Below are 19,436 nucleotides of genomic sequence, written 5' to 3' on the forward strand. Positions count from 1 at the left end.
GATCCCAAGGACTGCAGCCAGCCAGGCTCCTCTGTCCATGGGGATTCTCCAGGCAAGAATACTGGAGAATACATGCCCTCCTCCAGGGGATCTCCCCAACCCAGGGATCGAACCCAAGTCTCCTGCATTGCAGGCGGATTCTTTACAGTTTGAGCCACCAGGGAAGCCCAGTCCCCCTGGGGCCAACCCTCTACTAGGTGGGCCTTAGGCAGCCGTGACACTAAAGTGCGACCTCTCCACCTCCCTCCCCGGCGGCCTCTGCGGGTCTGCAACTGACCACAGCTCGCGGGGCGGAGTCGGGCCGGGAGCGCGCACGGGTCCTCGCCCCCTTCCGCGGCCCGGCGCGCTTGGAGAGTGAGTCTTTGTACAGTCAGGGCTTCTGCTGGGCAGGGCCAGCTGTTAATCCTCCAGGCGGACACCGGGGCGTGGGGGGGAGATGGGGCATATAGGTGGCGTCCGCTGGTGAGAAACACCTAGCGCAGGTAAAAGGGTGGCGGCGAAAGGGAGTTCCCACCTGTTGAGTTCTTCCAGAAATGAAGACTTAAGAAAATACCTAGGAGGGGCCGATCGGTGTCTTTCGGACGCGCCTGGAAACCCCACCCTCTGTCAGAGGAAAAGCCTTTGGGCTGAGAGGCTGGAGCTTCAGAAAAACCGAGAAGAAAAGCAGCTCCTCCGCGCGCCAGGTCCTCGGCCTCGCACTCCTGCGCCCCGGCCGCGGCCCTTCGCCCCGCCGCGCCCTCCCTCCCCCGGCCTCCGGGTGCCTCGGCCGGCGACCTGCCCCGGAGTCCTCCCATGGCGCCAGCCCGAGCCCCAGGCTCCCCGAGCGGGGCCCTCTGCCGGCAACTCCTGCTGACCCTCGCGGTGAGTGGCCGCCTTGGACACTGGGCCCGGAGGGCGCACGGACAGATGTGGGAGAGAGGGCACCTTTAGGAGCAGAGATCTGTGGGTGGCGAGCCAGGCGGGGGCTCCTGGCGCCTGGGGCTGGCTGCAAAAGTGCAGCCGGTTGGGGTGGGGGAGGGCGGACAGAGGACGGCGACCTGGGCGCTGCGATCCCGTAGGGGACGAGGAGGAGGGTGTCTCCGGTAGCGGCTGCAAACGCCCATGCAAATCCGTGGCCCCTGGGTACGAGCCTCCGAGCGCCTCCAGCCCGCGCACCTCGAGGGGGAGGACAGTCCAGGCCGGCTCAGGGCCGGGTTCCGGTCACCGACCAGGCGAGCCGCTGGGCGGACGCGACCAAACCCGCCGATCCTGGGGTGAAAGAGAGGTCTAGGCGCCTTTTGGGGAATTTATCTTAGGCTGTGGGTGAAGGGGAGGGAAGCGCGGAGACCGGGCGGTCTGGACCCTCTGCGCGTGAAAATGGTAGACGGCTCCCAAATGGTCCTCAGTTAAGGTTTCTATTATGGGTCCGTACGTGAGGTTTCACTCCCTTTAAACTTTGGGGAAATGGTCGCCTCGGAGGCATCCGGATTCTTCCTCCCACCGCCCGCCCCTCCCCGCCCTCCAGCTCCAGTTTTTTTTCCACTTTATGAAACACAGTATCTACGAGCCCACCTCCCCAAAGCTCTGAGAGAAAGTAGGGGTGGCCTTATTTGGAAAGGACAACGCCACCACCCTCACCCCGCCACCCCCGGGCAAAAAAGCCCGGGCTCTCTTTGGGGGAGGGGGCTGCAGGCACGGAATCTAGAGCCGGGGAGCAGCCCCTGAGAGAGTGTGGGACCAGGGGTTCCCCAGATAGAGCTCCCGGGATACCCTGGAAGAAGAAAAGTCACAGAGACCAAGAGCAAGGGGGCTAAGCCTGTAGTGGCCTTTTCAAGCTGAGCCGCAGGCATTAGGGCTCCAGGCAAACCTGAAGGACACGGGGACGAAACTGGAGAACAGACAGTCGGGGAATTCCTTCTGGGACTGGTGGAACTGGCGGCGTGAAATATCCAGTTTTACTCTACCGCTGTCCTGTTTCACGGAATTCCTGAAATTTTTAATGAATGAAATTGTAGTCGTTGCTATCATCAGAATGGCTTTCCTTATGGACTTCAAACCTTAACTCATTTCCTGGGGCACATTAATAACACAAAGGGCCAGGTACACAGCAATTAACAGTTAACTGTCGAGGAAATCGAGAATGGAATATGTAAATAACTGTCATAAAATGTCTCGATTTTGATTAGATTCTCAGTAAAGTCGACTCCCCCATCCCCCCTTTTTTTGGACACTTCTTTCTGAACCATTGCCCTTGAAGGAAAAAAGCATGATTAGGTTCAGGCAATGAAATGCACAGGCCATAAATATTCCCAGGTGGCTCAGATGGTAAAGAATCTGCCTCCAATGCAGGAGACTCAGGTTTGATCCCTGGGTGGGGAGGATCCCCTGGAGATGGGAATGGCAACCCACTCCAGTATTCATGCCGGAAGAATTCCATGGGCAGAGGAGACTGGCAGGCTACAGTCCACCTGGTTGCAAAGAGTAGGACACAACTGAGCAACTAACACAGATATACTAACAGAAGTTTCTGTGTGTCTTCTCAGACTCTTTTTAGAAAAAGCAGATATAGGGAATAATCTAAAGTTGAATAATCGTCTTTCTTTGACCTTTCTTAGCTTCAAAGCTGCGTCAGCCAGAAGTGGGGTGACTCTGGCCGCACCCCTCATCCTGCTGCGTTTTTGCTGGTTGGGTTGGTGTGTCTTCAGCTCTTCTGAGGCTCCTGTGCACGTCTGCAGAGCCCTGCCAGCCTCAGATGGTTTTTGGTTGTGAGCCTCATGTGTGATAGACGTGTAGAGAAGAGAAGCATTACTGAATACAAATGGCTTGTGGGACATAATCTCTTCCTCCCCATGCACCCAAGTCATCCTTCACCATTCCATGAACCAGCTCCCAACTTCCTAGTCTTGCCTCACCTCACACATTTGCACTCCACGTCCACCTCAATGTACTTCCACTATGGCTCAGATGTAAAGAATCTGCCTGCAATGCAGGAGACCTGGGGTTGATCCCTGGGTGGAGAAGTTTCCCTGAAGGAGGGCATGGCAACCCACTCTAGTATTCTTGCCTGGAGAATCCTCATGAACAGAGGAGCCTGGTGGGCTACAGTCCAGGGGGTCTCAAAGAATCAGACATGACTGAGTAACTTTCTGCCTAAACACCTAATGAAGCTTCTCTAAGGTCGTCAGGGATCTCCACTGTTAAATTCAAGTCATTCCTTAATGCAATTTCATCTTGTGATTGGAGCCTTTATGAAAAAGCTAATCTACCAATAGATAAAGAGTTCTTATAAATCAAGTCCAGCATTAACATGAAAAACCATAAAGTAATAAAAATGTCTCAAAATATTTCGGCCTCACTCATAATAGGGAAAGATGAATTTTAAAACTACATTGAAATGTCATTTCTCATTTGGCAGATGTCCAAAAGTTTGAGAACAGGCTCTGTAGGCAAGAATGTGGAGAAGTAGAAGCTCTTAGATGGTTGGTGAATGTAACAAAAAATTACAACCTTATGATCTATATGGGTTGTAACAAATGTGAATAGAAACTGTTTTGTTTCTTCCTTTCCAATTTGTATGCACTTCCTTCTGTTGATATACCAAATGCTGCATTGTTTTAATTACTGAGACTTCGTAAAACCTTTCACTGTCAGCTAAAGCTAATATCCTTTCACTGCTTTTCTTTTTCATAATTTTTCTATTTTTAATTGTTTATTTTTTCCTTATGACCTCTTTAAAAACATACCAATTATCACTTCATTTTTTAAAAACCTTTTTATTTTGTATTGGGGTGTAGCTGACTGACAATGTTGTGATAGTTTCAGGAGAACAGTAAAAGGACTTAGTGATACATATACCTGTATCCATTCTTCCCCAAACTCCCCTCCCATCCAGGGGATGGTTCAATATTATCACATAATATTGAACAGAGTTCCCTGTGCTATTGAGTAGATCCTTGGTTATCCATTAAGCCTGAATTCTTTTTTTTTGGCTGCACTGGGTCTTCCTGCTGTGCATGGTGGGCTTTTGCTCTAGTTGTGGCAAGCAGGGGGCTGCTCTTCGTTGTCGTGAGTGGCCTTCTCATTGCAGTGGCTTCTCTTGTCGCTGGGTCCGGGCTTCGGTCATTGCAGCATGGCATGTGGAATTTTCCTGATCAGGGATCGAACCAGTATCTCCCTCATTGACAGCAGATTCTTATCTACTGTACCACCAGGGAAGTCTGGTTATCCATTTTAAATATAGCAGTGTGTACATGTCCATCCCAGACTCCCTAACTATCCTTCCCACCTGGTTTATGCAACCATAAATTTGTTCTCTTAAGTCTGTGAGTCTATTTCTGTTTTCGGAGTCAGTTCATTTGTATCATTTCTTTTTAGATTCTGTGTATAAGGGATGTCATACACTCTTTCTCCTGTCTGACTTAAGTTCCTTTGCTCATTATGACAATCTCTGGGTTTCCTTATGATCTTTTAAGTTAGCTTGTCTAGTTCTGGAAAAGAAGTACTGTTGGGATTTATTAGGTTCATAACCTTCATAATTTAACTTTGTGTAAATTGATATACTTACATTGTTGATTTTTTTTTCTATTCAAAATAATGATACATATTTATTTTTGTGCAAGTCTTCTTTTGTGTCCTTCAGAAATATTTTCAGATTTTTCTCACATAAGCTTAAGTTTACTTTTTGGTATTCTAACTTTTTTTCTTTTACCACTTTTGAAAATGATTTCTTTTTTCCCAATATATTGCTTAACTGACTTTATGTGGATGAAGACTAATGATTTGTGTATTTTAGCAGTTATTTCTGCACCCTTACTAAAATTCTCTTACTGTTTTATGGTTAATTTGCTTGGGTTTTCCAGATAAATAGTCATATCAAATGCAAATAGTTATTTTTACTTTTACCTTCTTCTTTTCATTCATATATCTAATATACTTTAATGTAATGTTAGCTATAGGTGATGACCCTTGGGAAGTCCATCTTGTTTCTGAGTTTAGTGAGGCTATGTTAGGGCTTTTCTATTGGTGATGTGATTATAATGTAAAATAAAACTCATATTGAAATAGCACTTATCAATTCCTATTGGGGGCTCTTTTCTTTAAAAAAAAGTTTAAGAATGGTTATTGAATTTGGCCAAATGGTTTTCAGCAACCATGGTGCTGATCACATTCTAAGTCTACTTACTTAGTGGCTAGAACATCTGAATGACATGAGTGTGGCTCACAAGTCCATGCGAGGCTAGTTCACTTCTAGCTCATACCTACAGTGAAGGTTTTGCATTTGGGAGTCCAGATTAACATGAGTGGCTCTTCTCTTAGATCATAGGCAGGTCCATGTTTTGATTTTGCTCCCCTATTTGAGGCCAAAAAACCAAAATCTAATCTTTTCAGATTAGAAGTTTTTTCTGGTTACTCCTGTGTTCCATCTTAATCCTCAGTTTTTGCCTAGGACTTCCTTATAAGATGTTTTAGGATGGTTTAAAAACACGTATCCGTTATTTTTAATTTTGGCCTAGGGATTTGACTGAACACCCTAGGGCCCTTCTTGGCAAAGAAAATTGTTCCCCGAGTTCATTTGTCACACTGGTCAGAGTTACCTTATTCCAATAGAAAGTTGCTTATGTCATTTGTGTGTGTGTGTGTGTGTGTGCACGCGCTAAGTTGCTTCAGTCTGGTCCAACTCTATGCAACCCTATGGACTGTAGCCCACCAGGCTCCTCTGTCCATGAGATTCTCCAGGCAAGAATACTGGAGTATGTGGCCTTGTCCTCCTTCAGGGGACCTTCCCGACCCAGGGATTGAACCCACATCTCCCATGGTCCTGCTTTGCAGGCAAATTCTTTACAGCTGAGCTACCTGGAAAGCTTGCTTATGTCATTTATCTGCTTAAAACAAATTTTTGGTTTCTTATTATCTTTAGGAAAAAAAAGATCTATGAGTGTACTGTGTGAAGGCTGTTCAGACTCTCTCCCACACCTGCTTCTCTGAATCCATTTTCAGTTCCTCTCCCTCTTGTGCTATATACATCACCATGGCAAATGGCATTTTCAGGTCTGTGGCCTCTCTGGGTTTGGGCACATGCAGTTCCTGTGCTGGGAACATATAAGCTCTGCCTTCCTTGGATGTGACTAACATGTCTCCCCTCTTCACCTGTCCCTTAGAAGGGGCTGGCTCCCAGTGCTCTCCCAAAGCACCCTGAATTTCCCTGTCATAGCTTTTATCTTCCTTTATTGAAATTGTAAATGTCTTACCCTTGACTTGAATGTTTCATGAGAACCCTGTTTGCTGCTTGTGTCTGGAACATACTAGACATTCAATAAATATTTGCTGAATGAATGAGTGGATGTCCAGGACGCTGTTATCTGAGATGCTGTCTTAATTTGGCCATCCTCACCTTTTCCATCATTTTTACCTTAGTCCGAGTCACCACCCCTCCTCTCTTAGATTCCTCCCATTGGGTCTCCTTGCTTCCACTCTGGTCGTCTATTGTGTGTTCTCTGGTGGCTCAGAAAATAAAGAATCTGCCTTCAATGCGGAAGACATGTGTTCGATCCCTGGGTTGGGAAGGTCCCCTGGAGAAGGGAATGGCTACTTACTCCAGTATTCTTGCCTGGGGAATTCCATGGACAGAGCAGCCTGGCTATTGGTAAAGATGGTGAAGAATCACATGGCAAAGAATGCTAAAAATCATATGGCAAAAAATCCGCCTGCAATGCAGGAGATCCAGCTTTGATTCTTGGGTGGGAACGATCCCCTGGAGGAGGACATGGCAACCCACTCCAGTATTCTTGCCTGGAGAATTCCATGGACAGAGAAGCCTGGTGGGCTACAGTCCATGGGGTCACAAAGAGTTGGACACGACTGAGTGACTAACACTTTCACTTTTCCGTCTGTTTTCCCGTGGCCACCTGAATGAGTCTATGTAAATGCTCACAACGTGATGCCATAGTCTCTAAACATACGGTTGCTTCTCTTTGCCCTCAGAATAAAACTGTACTCGTCCCTGTGGTCCTTTAGACCCTATCTAATACGCCCACGACTGTCTTTTCAATATCGTCCTGTCACTCTTCCTGTTCTGTGTTTACTGCTGTTGTTTGTTGTTTGAGTTGCTCGGTTGGGTCTGACTCTGTGATCCCGTGGACTGTAGCCTGCCAACCTTCTCAGCCCATGGGATTTGGCAGCCAAGAATACTGGAATGGGTAGCCATTCCCTTCTCCAGGGGACCTTCCCAACCCAGGGATCGAACCCACGTTTCCTGCTTGGCAGGCAGATTCTTTACCACTGAGCCACCTGGGAAGCCTGTGTTTACAGCTACGGGCTCCTCTGTGTTCCTTTGACACACCAGGTGAAGTCGCCTCTCAGGGCCTTTGGCGCGGCTTTTGCTCCACTTGGAAGGCTCTCCCCTGGTTAGTGAATTGGTTTGCTTTCTTGTTTCATTCTGGTCTTTTCTTTTATCACCCTCTCTCCCTGTTTTACTTTTCTTGTAACACTTACTCATGGCGTTATGTGATCTTGGTGCATTTGTGTATTGACTTTTTGTCTTTCATTATAAAATAATCTTAGTGAAGTCAAGGAGTTTTCTTTGTTCACTGTGGTAGCCTTTGAACACTGCCTGGCACCCAGGCGGCAACCAAGAAACATGAGTTGAATGAATCAGTGGGTGTGTGCTTCCTGTCACCTTGAGCTGGGCTCTTCACATGTCCTACTCCTATTTGCTCTAGGCTAGGCAACCAGTGAGAATTCTTCTCATCTTTTTATTTCTCAATATTTTTATTTGAGTACAGTCCCTTGGTTATGTTCATTGCTCAGTTCCAATTGAAATGTAATCTCTGCCATGCTTAGTCCTTCATACACAAGTTAAATTGGATAATTAAATGGTCTTTAATGTGTTTTGGAGATAAAAATTTTCATTCCAATTTTGACGATTTTAATTTATGTTTATAGATTTGTAAATAACAATGTAAATGCTCGTTAGTTATTTTGCTTTTGGCCAAAAACCTTTGCAAAAATATAGGGAAAAAAAACTCTCAATCTTTCAGAAGCATCCTTTTATAGTTTCAGAGAGAACCGAATTTATTTTCAGTGGGCTCAGATACGTATTGTATTGGAACTCATTCACCATATATCACTAAATCATTTACATTTTTAAGTGAAATATTTTTAACACTGACTTTAATTTTCATTAATGAGAAGTTCAAAATAAGTTCATATTTCAAAGTCTTGTGCTTGTATGTGTGGGGTCACAGGTAAATAATTTTTAAATCATTCCATTGCAGTGAGTCGGAGAAGCAATGGCATCCCAATCCAGTACTCTTGCCTGGAAAATCCCATGGACGGAGGAGCCTGGTAGGCTGCAGTCCATGGGTCGCTAAGGGTCGGACACAACTGAGCGACTTCACTTTCACTTTTCACTTTCCTGCATTGGAGAAGGAAGTGGCAACCCACTCCAGTGTTCTTGCCTGGAGAATCCCAGGGATGGGGGAGCCTGGTGGGCTGCCATCTATGGGGTCGCACAGAGTCGGACACGACTGAAGCGACTTAGCAGCAGCAGCATGGCAGTGAGTCAGGGCTTGTCTTTAAAAGTGTTGGGCTTTTCTTTAGGATATTTTTGATTTGGTACCACATCTCATAGGCAGTTCACAGATAATTGAAATGATTTGCTGACTCATTAGATTTGTTTTTATTTTGTTATTTTTACATGTCTGTGCTGCCTTCCTAATAGTTTCCAGTGTTTTCCCACAAAAGGGTGTCGTTACTGCTGCTACTTCCACTGCTGAGTCGCTTCAGTCATGTCCGACTCTGTGCGACCCCATAGATGGCAGCCCACCAGGCTACTCCATCCCTGGGATTCTCCAGGCAAGAATACTGGAGTGGGTTGCCATTTCCTTCTCCATTATTAACTCCATTTTCAGACTAGGAAACAAAGCCCAAGAGGATAAGGAATTCTCTGGGTTTACATGCCTTGTGAGGGAGGGAACCATGGCTCTCTATTGGTTTTATTCTTCTATGCAATTTTTTTTTCTGAATTCTTAATCCCATTATATGCTTGGTATTTTATTTTGATAATTTTATAAACAGATTTATAATTATACAAATGTGTGCAAACTGTGTACACATGAAAAGGCTCTTTTTCATGCATAATATTGATTTTTTTAGATCTTAACATTTGCCTGTGATGCCTGCAAAACAGTGACACTACATGTTCCTGCTAAACTAGATGCTGAAAAATTTATTGGTAGAGGTAAGAAACTGCCGAAGTATGCAATAAATCCTAATTTGCTGTGATCTTGTAAAATTAGTGTAATCTTTAGAAGAGTGACTGTATTGGAATTAATAGGTAAAACTAATACAATACATTGTAATACATTTTAATACATGTGGTGTCAATCCAGTGAATGAAATATTGTTCTTTATTGAAAGACATGATTATACAACATAAAATTGTTTTAATTTGATTAATGAAGTAATTACTAATATTTACATTAGAGGTAGGTTATGGTATGTGTCAAAACATGTCTTTGAAATTGAGAAATAGTATTGATACTATTTCTTGAGTTTAAAGGTGTTGTTTTTGGATTTTTATCCTAAACTATTTTGGCATCTTCCTGACATTTATTTCCACCTTTATTTTTTTAATGGGCTTCTCTGGTGGGGAAGAATGGTAAAGATGATGACGAATCATATGGCAAAAAAATGGTAAAAATCACATGGTAAAGAATCCACCTGCAATGCAGGAGATCTGGGGTTTGATTCTTGGGTGGGGATGATCCCTTGGAGGAAGAAATGGCAACCCATGCTGGTATTCTTGCCTGGAGAATTCCATGGACTTGAAGAGCCTGGTGGGCTGCAGTCCATGGGGTCGCAAAGAGTCAGACATGACTGAGTGACTAACATTTTCATTGCTTTTTTATCAATTAATTTTTTTCATATAACTCAAATGTATAACTAAAGATTGGATCAATGTAGAGACAGAATATGATGACTATTTAACAACAGATGCAAAGAGTTCAGTAATAATTTAATAACTTCCAGTTTTAATTTCTAGGTTCTATTTAACTTACTTTATGTGTTTTATTGTGTTGCTCTGTGGCTAGTTTCAGCTAATATAGAAAAACTTCTTTTGGTGTGAGTTTAATATTCAAACTGTGGAGTTTACATGTCTTTAAGAACAAATGTCTCTTTTTTTAAAAGGATGTGAAGTCGGTAAAAGACATGGTGGATATGTTTAATTAAGAACAACTTAATTAACCATGTAGTTTCATATGTCCTTTTAAAAAATGCAAAATTTACAAGTGTCAATGTAGTCAGAGTTTTTGATTGTTCCACCTCAAATGCATAGCTTACAGTTAAAATTACATATTGCTTTGATTTAGCTCACAAATGATTGCTCTGTGCATTTTCTACAGTTAACCTGAAGGAGTGCTTTAAATCTGCAACTCTCATTCACTCAAGTGACCCTGATTTCCAAATCTTAGAAGATGGCTCAGTCTATACAACACATGCCATTCTTTTGTCCTCAGAGAAGAGCTCTTTTACCATATTGCTCTCCAACACAGAGACCCAAGAAGAGAAGGAAATACTTGTCCTTTTAGAACATCAAACAAAGGTATGCCAAAGTATAAAAATGAAGTATAATGAATTGACTTCTTCAGGTGTAACTCACATGACCAGAGAAGATGTGAATCAGAAAAGATGGGGTTAGTTTAGCTTGAAGAAGAAGGAAAACCATGACTCAAGTTAACTGTTGAAATGGAAAAGAGTGGTTCAACCTAGGTTATCCCAGGTTATAATTTCCTTTTATTTGGGGCATAAAAGGAGAAGTTGGCATATGGGACAGAATGAGAACTTGAGATTAAACATGGAACAGTGTTTCTTGATCTTCACTGTGGAGTAGGTATCCAAAACAATAAACATTATTGCTTAAGATGTTCATATGTAATTTGGAGTATGTAGCTTTTAAAGATTCAGGAGCTCGTATGACATGTTAATGACTTACTGTGATGTCCTATTCGGGCAGCGGTACTAGGGTCATCATGTGGTTAATTATGCTCTGACACCTGAGGCCTTCAGAGATAGGTTTCATGTATCTTGGCATAATTTTTAATCTTAGAAAATGGAAGGGTATTTTAGGTTAAATTTCGGATCTCATGCACGCATTTGACTTTGTGACACCCAAGATCAAAATGACTTCTGTTCAGCCCCTGGCCATTACTCATGACGGCCGTCTGAGAGTTGTCCCCCTGTTTCTCTCCTCCTTCTGACACAGATCTCTCTGTTGGTCCCCTGGCTCTTCCTAGCTGCTGGTGAGTGGAAGATGCTTATGCTGAATTTAGAAGGGCACCTATCCACTTAACGTTCTTTGCATATCTCTTCTCCTGTGTTTCTGCATGGCAATGTGGCAACAGTAATTTTTTTTTTTTTTCCAGTTTTGCTTCTAGGCTTCAGATTCCATCTCTCTCTCTTCTATGTTCCCACCAAGTTATTTTCTCAAGAGGATTGCTGAGATAACAGTTAGGGCAGGGCTTTCTTCTTCTTCTTTTTTTTTTAGTGGTATTGACATTTTGTTTAGTTTTCAAGCACTACCGTGGTCCTACGCCTCCCCAGCTAATCCTCATGAGATAATGAGAGAAGAAAGATGTATCACTTTTCAGGTTTAAAAATAAAGTAGCTGTTGACTTGATTATTTGTTGTTGTTGTTGTTTTCTAAATTGAGGTACTAAAGAAAAGGCATTCTCAGGAAAAAGTTTTGAGACGTGCCAAGAGAAGATGGGCTCCTATTCCTTGCTCAGTGCCTGAGAATTCCTTGGGTCCATTCCCACTTTTTCTTCAACAGGTACAATTTACTTTCTTTTCACTGTGAGAGTCTATGGTTTCCATCTCTTTTAAAAATTTGGACAATAAGTATGCAATTATTTTTTAAAATGTGTATATATGAATATATAAGTGAATGAGTGTGTCTATCATATGCTTCAATATATGGTATAAATACATCTCTCTATACCTGCCTAAACTTTTTTGCAGTTGTAGTCATGCAAAAGCCATTTATAAAGCTGTGAAGCCCATCTAGCACTCTCAAACACGTGCTTCTTCAGTGGATTTTCATATCTTCAAGTGTATTTCAGAGCCTGGACGTAGTCTAGAAAACCCGCAAACATCTTCCATAATAAAGGATGAAATTGTCGATAAAAAGTCAAATGCCATGAAAGGGAAAGATGGTACACCTTTCCATGGTTTCTTTTCGAGTTCACTGTTTAAATCACACTGGGTCCACATTTTCTCTTTCTCTTTTAACTTTCAGTGGGAACCTCAGCAAATCTTTGTGCCTCTCTCCACTATCAGTGGTCACTACCATTCAGTCTAGCTCTTAGGTTTCTTTTCCACCAATTCTTTAATCGGTGAGAGAGATACCTTATTTAGAGCCCACCAATAAATACAGTGCAACCGAGAGAAGAGCATTTTAAAGTTGGGAAAAAATTTTTTTGAAAATAATTGTTAGTCATTCTGATAGGTAGTCAGGATCCTACTAAGAGAATGAAAATACTTTGGAAAAAAATGTTTTTTGATGTAGGATCTTAGTTCTCTGACCAGGGATGGAACACGTGCCCCCTGCATTTGAAGGCAAAGTCTTGACCATCGGACCACTGGGGAAATCCCAGAGAAAATTTTCTTTTTGAATCAAATATCAAAGTAGCACATTCACCAAGATATTTTCACTCTTTTTCATCCTGTTCAACCCCTATAATAAAGACAATGCTGAGAAATGAAAACTAATTAAGGAAATCACTTTCCAGATGTTTGCCCTGCAGATAGTATACGTTAAATCCAGTGTCTCAAATATTACATTAGATAAAATAAAACTTCAGGTGTTAAAACAATTGATAAAAGGATAACTTTTCATGCTCAGAATACTTTGTTTTCTAAGACAAGAAAAGTCCAGAATGCTTGATCCATGTAGGTACCTGTAGCCTTTGAAAGTATTCGTTAGTTATTCTGGAAAACTAAGGTGCTACTTCATTATTTTCCTCATGCCTTGCTCTTGAATTTCTCAGTTATTAGGCTTCCTTTTCCTATTGCTGTCTTTTATTCATATATAGTAATAAATTAAAGGGGGTAATTACTTATTGTAATGAAAATATCAATGTGATTGCGTAAATATGTAGATGAAAGTTTTGCTGAAATACAAAATTTGTCTTTTATGTATATATTGTCTACTTTCTAGATTCAATCTGATACAGCCCAAAACTACACTATTTACTATTCCATAAGTGGGCCTGGAGTTGACAAAGAACCTCGCAATTTATTTTATGTAGAGAGAGATACTGGAAACCTGTTTTGTACTGCTTCTATAGATCGTGAAACATATCCATTATTTGAGGTAACGTTTACATATTGTGTTAGTAACATTAAGCTTGGCTATATTGCCTCTCTTCCTCAATTCAATTACTCTTTTCTGTCTCCTGAATTTCTCATCTGTGCTCTGGTAGTATTGTATGGACCTGATAGTTGCCTGGAAGCAAAAAGAATTTTATAAAATAAATAGTCTTCAGTTTTATTAAATTGTTCTGGGAATTACGGTTTTACTATTTCTGTTTTCAAAAGAAAAAAGAGCACCACTTTGAAAGTAGTTATTTATTTGGCAGAAAAGATCTGTGAACCTCTTTATGGTACTGAGAGTGATGCCATAGGAGATAAGTCAAGCTCTGAAGTTAAGCCTCAGAACCTTTGCAATGAGAGACAATTAATTTGTGAGCGAGTAAGGAGCGTGGACAGTGCTTAACTAGGATAACAAGGCATTTCATCATCTAGGCAACCTCCCATTGTGGGATGACTGTTACTATGTAAGAATTTAACCTAATGTTGTATTGAATTTCCCACAGGAACTGGTCATTTTGCCTAACTCAACTTTAGTTATATGTTTTTGGATGAATTAATTCTTTAGTTTTAAAATTACTACGACATGGCCTTCTAAGTACCTGTGATGGTCTGTTCTTTCTATGACAGCTGTTAGGAGATAATATGGAATTTAAATTGATATTGTATGATCAAAAGAATCAATTGCATTCTAGACACAATGTATGGCCATTTGGTCCATTTCTGACTCCCCTTTTTAAATTAAACAATTATTATGAAGACAGTTATCTAAATATAGCCATCAATATGGCTAAAATTCTAATTAGAAAATAAAATAGTATCTCAGTTGACTGCACCTGGGGAGTTTGGAATCCTAAGAATTCAGTTATAAAAGATCCAGAGAATTGTATTTAAAATACATGCACTTGAAACTTTCAAGCAAAACAAAATAGTTCTCAGGATCCTTTCAAGAAAATAATAATAATAACCATTATACTCATGAACAACAATACAGAATGGTGAGGAAACTGAATTTATCTATGTTATTATATTAGCTATATTATAAAATGCTATAGTACACCATGAAATTAGCCATCTCTTGTGGCATTAAGATTATGCTCACATTCAAAAGTAGTAACATGGTAAAACCCACACTGTGATGCTCAACAGTCTCCAAATGAAAGGCAAAGCATAAGCAAGTTTGAACCATAATTTATTTTCGCTTTTTTTTTCAATGTTACTCTCTTCACAGCTAGTTGCCTTCGCAACAACTCCGGATGGATATACTCCAGAATATCCATTGACCTTGGTCATCAGAATTGAGGATGAAAATGATAACGCCCCAATTTTTACAGAAACAAGTTACAGTTTTGAAGTTTTTGAAAACAGCAAAGTTGGTGAGTCCCCACCTTGGCAATGCACGGCAACTTAGTGTTTCCGTTCATGAGTTGACTTTCATTCTGGCCACTGGGAGGTAGCATAGCCTGCTGCCAAGAGCAAGGGACTTGCCAGACGGGTGGCTCTGGGAGGCATTTTACTCTGCCTTTTGCTAGCTGTGTGCTGTGACCTTGGGCAAGTTTCCTATCTTGACAAGCTTTGGTTTCTTCATCTGTAACATGAGATATTAACACACAAGGTTAAGTGAAGTGCAGTATACCTTGAATGCCAAGCACAGTGCCTCAATGTTATTTTGCCTTTCTGTGTGAGATAAATACTTTGAAGAGGCCATATTTTCTAAATATTCTAAGAATATTTTTTTTCTGAAAAGAAGTTATTGAGCAGTAGAAGTCTTAGCCTTGAAGAGACCTGCTGATATTCTATAGTGATTAAATGATAGACTGTATTCTGGGCATCACTGGGCTTCTCAGGTGACCCTAGTGGTAAAGAACCTGCCTACCAAGGCAGGAGATGTAAGATATGTGAGTTCAATCCCTGTACCGGGAAGATCCCCTGGAGAAGGGCATGGCAACCCACTCCAGTATTCTTTTTTTTTTTCCACTCCAGTATTCTGGCCTAGAGAATCCCATGGACAGGGGAGCCAGCTGGGCTGTAGCCCATAGGTCGCAAGAGTTGTACATGACTGATGTGACTTAGCCTGCATGCACACATGCATTCTGGGCATTGTTAAAAAGGTCTTGGAGAATAAATTTTCTTAATCTCTTGAAAAATGGACCATTTCAACTAGGAGTTAGAATTAGATTTTTAGTCTTCCTCTAGAAAGATCTAAGTAAGCTAAGAATTTTCAGAGCAAAACTGACCCATATGATCAATTTAAGTGCAGGCTTATAAATAGAAAAAGCTTAAAGAATAATTGGAATTCTTTAGTTAAGAAATACTAAGGCCATGGGGGGATATTATCAACATTTATAAAATTATACAGTAAACGTAGTAAATATGGATATGGTCACCAAATTTCAAAATGTTGGAACATTGGGATATTTAAAAAGAAGTGATACTTTATATGGAATCCTGAAAATGTACAAATGCTATTCTTATTATTAATTTTGTCGTGTGAAACTTTTTTGTGATAGATAGGAGTCAAAGGGAAAGTTGAAACTGTAAAGGTTTTGGAAAGTAAAGAGGATTTTTGTGTATGTAGGTACTACCGTGGGACAGGTTTGTGCAACAGACCAAGATGAGCCTGACACACTCCACACGCGTCTGAAGTACTCCATCATTGAGCAGTTTCCAGCATTACCCACCCTCTTTTCTATGCATCCAACTACAGGCGTGATCACCACATCGTCATCTAAGCTAGACAGAGAGGTAACAAATATTAACAAATAAAACCTGATTTGTTATTGTTCAGTCACTTAGTCGTGTTCAACTCTGCGATCCCATGGAGTGCAGCATGCCAACGCCAGGCTTCCCTGTCCTTCACCACCTCCTGGAGCTTGCTCAAACTCATGTCCATTGAGTCAGTGATGCCATCCAACTGTCTCATCCATCCTCTGTCGTCCCCTTCTCGTCCTGCCCTCAATCTTTCTCAGCATCAGGGTCTTTTCTAATGAGTTGGCTCTTTTGGTAGTACCTATGTTTCTCTGTATTATCACCTGCAGATAAGCTTTTGAAAAGCATATTGTGAATCTAACAAAAATTATTTTAGGTAGGTTGATGGAGGTCATTAATCTTGCAGCATGCTGATTTTGAACTGCTAATTCATTCTCTCCTGAATTATATGATTTATAAAATCAAATTTCCTAATATAAACATATTTGTAGTTGGAAAAAAATAAGAAATGTTGTAATTGTACAGTAAAACTTGGAATTTGTGGAAGTTTCTTATCTACAGATAACAATGCTTCTCTTTCTATCTGTGTAACTTCATTAGCAATCTCATCTACATTTTCCCCTTACATAGATTAAATGAAAGTTTATCTCTTGCTGATCTCTGATTCAACATTTTCAGTTGACTGACAGGAATTCTTATTTGAACATTTCACAGCTACCTAAGATGCAGGATATCTAGAATTCTTCTTTCCTTCTGAACATGCTCTCTTTCCCATGCTTTTAGTTAACATGACATTAGAATATTCTTTTCCTTTAGTGATTTTTCTATTTTCACCTTGGCTTTGTGTTCTCAAAATTGTATTTGATGTCTCCTCTTCCAAGTCAAATTACTTTCCAAAGCATGTTGATATTAGCTCCACAATGATCTTATATTCACATCTATCCATTGTCCCTGCAGCTATCCTAGTTTAGTAATTACTCATTTTGTTATTCAACTGTTACTCAACTGTTAGCATTTATTTATTTGAATTCTTATAGTACTTATCTGGCCTACTTCCTACATTTATAATCCTTAATTTTAAAATATAGTAATATGTGTTTGTCAGGTTTCTCTTTGATTCCTAAAACTCTGTATTAATTTCATTTCCTCTCCCATGGATTAAGGAAGTGGTTTGCAAGTTTTCTGGTCTCAGGAGCTCTTTACAGTCTTAAATTTTATTGACAATTCCAGGCTTTTGTTTATGTGGCTTATATTTATCACTGTTTAATCCAAAAATGTTTAAAACTGATAGAAGTTAAAAAATATATATTTACTTACCCATTTAAGATATTACATGTTAATATAAATAATATTTTTATAAAAATAACTACATTTCCAAAACAAACAATTGAATGAGGAGTAGCATTATTATACATTTTCCAAATCTGTTTAATACCTGACTTAATGTAAGAGTGATTAGTTTTCATATATCCTGCATTCAGTCTGCTATATCGTTTTAGTCAAGGTATATAAAGAAAATCCAAGATGACCTGAAGTTAGAATAGAAAGGAGTGTTTTAATAGTAATTCCAGATCATTGTGGATAGTCTTCTTTGATATACTACACCAAAGCTTGACAGGTGGTAGGTTCGTAAATGTTTTTTGCAGTGTGCACTCTTAAGAAGCCTTGTCTGTGAACTTTCATACTTTGTCACATCAGGATCCACTGTCTTGTACTAAAAGTGACTAGTTTATTTACCACGTGAGGTCTTGTAACATCATGCACTGGTCATATGGGAAGTACTGGCTCACCGAGTTATGCAGATCCTCCAAATATTGACACATTTAATTAAACAATATTAAAACAATCTCCTACTCATCTCCATTAATACCACAGTAGTTCATAAAAGTTTTCTAGAATCCTTATTTTTGCTTGAAAGCTCCAGTCGATCATTTGCATCAGATAGCCTTTTCTTTAAGTGACAGATTTGCCTTATGTACGTCAAAATGTCTTCCAGATCCCAAATTGAATAACCTTAGGTGTCTTTTATGTAAAAACAGCTTAGCTTCTAAATCAAACAATCCTGAAAGTACTTTTCCTTGGAAGAAAATCATATAATATTATGCAGAAGGGCTTTTATATATACCTCCCATTTTTTCATGTGGACTGAAGGCTGAGATTTAATAACAGTGGTTAAAATTGATCATTTTTACTGCATTTGCAAGGACATTCCTAAGTAAAATTTCAATTTTTAAATTCAATTTTATTATTTTAATTCTATTATTTTAATTTTTATTTTTAATTCATTTTTACTGTTTATAATTTATACATTCTTAAAATGAGTCTGTGCCAGTGAAGGGGCTTCCTGGGTGGCTCAGGGGTGAAGAATCCATCTGTAATGCAGAGTGGGTTCAATCCCTGGGTCAGGAAGATTGCCTGGAGTAGGAACTGGCAACCCACTCCAGAGTTCATGCCTGGAGAATCCCATGGACAGAGGAGCCTGGTGGGCTATGGTCCCTAGGGTCACAAGAGTCAGACACTGAATCGACTGGGCAAGCATGCATGCATGCACGTGCCAGTGAAGAATGGGGTATCATTTGCTAAATGAATGGATTGCTGTCACAGGTCTACAGATTATAGAGATTCTTCATGGAATTTGGATGCTCAGGAAGAGCAGGTTATAAACCAAATTTTCTTTTATCGTCGAGTCTTAAATAGATTATTCTGATAAAACACTTGAGAACATTTGACTAATGAAGGAGTCTTAGAGTTCTTTTACCCAAGAAAGCTCTGGACTCACGTTCTGATCCCAGGTTTCTGATTTTTTTTTCTGTTGGCCTTCCACGATTTAATCTCTTTAAGCATCAGAACTTTTCTTCCATCTGAAGATAATGATAGGTTGATATTTAAGTCCCAACCTTCATTTCTGTCTTTGTGTTATCTGCCAGTTGATCATTCCCAATAAATCATAGTTTGCTACAAATAGAATCCATATTTCCTCCTAGAAGTATACTAGTCTGAGCTTTTAAAAATTTTGAATAAAAGAAGACCATTAATTGTTTCAACTCTACATATGTGATTGATTATGAGAGAGGAGTAAATCAGGAAAAATCAGAAGTGTAACAACTATAGCCATTGAGAGAAATATTATTAATAGTTTTATTTTAGGTAATATTGAGTCCAGTGCATGAGGACTAGAAAGTTTAAGAAGTCTAAAGGAAGGAAAGGGCTTCCCTGATAGCTCAGTTGGTAAAGAATCTGCCTGCGATGCAGGAGACCCCGGTTCAATTTGGTTTTTTAAGAGAATGGCAACTATTCTAGATGGAAGGTTAGGAAGTATTTTATATATTTTTTGTCTTATAAAAGGTCAATTACTTAGCAAAGATGTTATTATTATCATT

At 40.4% G+C, this 19,436-nt stretch overlaps 1 protein-coding gene across 4 annotated transcripts in view; it reads left to right on the plus strand.

Annotated features, from left to right (window-relative positions):
• Positions 1-353: 353 nt before the first annotated feature.
• The window catches only part of DSC2 (desmocollin 2), a 38,370-nt gene continuing 19,287 nt past the window's right edge, over positions 354-19,436 (plus strand). For 2 of the 4 annotated variants that reach the window (XM_005223953.5, XM_059880750.1), the window contains exons 1-7: positions 354-861; positions 9,133-9,217; positions 10,383-10,582; positions 11,699-11,809; positions 13,196-13,351; positions 14,579-14,723; positions 15,926-16,092. In XM_005223953.5, the coding sequence (XP_005224010.1) occupies positions 793-861; positions 9,133-9,217; positions 10,383-10,582; positions 11,699-11,809; positions 13,196-13,351; positions 14,579-14,723; positions 15,926-16,092 (933 nt within the window). In that variant the 5' untranslated portion in view covers positions 354-792. Of the gene's footprint in view, positions 862-9,132; positions 9,218-10,382; positions 10,583-11,689; positions 11,810-13,195; positions 13,352-14,578; positions 14,724-15,925; positions 16,093-19,436 lie in introns of all 4 variants that reach the window. The other 2 variants (XM_005223955.5, NM_001166526.1) reach the window with 2 other exon arrangements.

The sequence above is a fragment of the Bos taurus genome, chromosome 24, assembly GCF_002263795.3.
Source record: "Bos taurus isolate L1 Dominette 01449 registration number 42190680 breed Hereford chromosome 24, ARS-UCD2.0, whole genome shotgun sequence".
In the NCBI taxonomy this organism is placed as follows: domain Eukaryota; kingdom Metazoa; phylum Chordata; class Mammalia; order Artiodactyla; family Bovidae; genus Bos; species Bos taurus.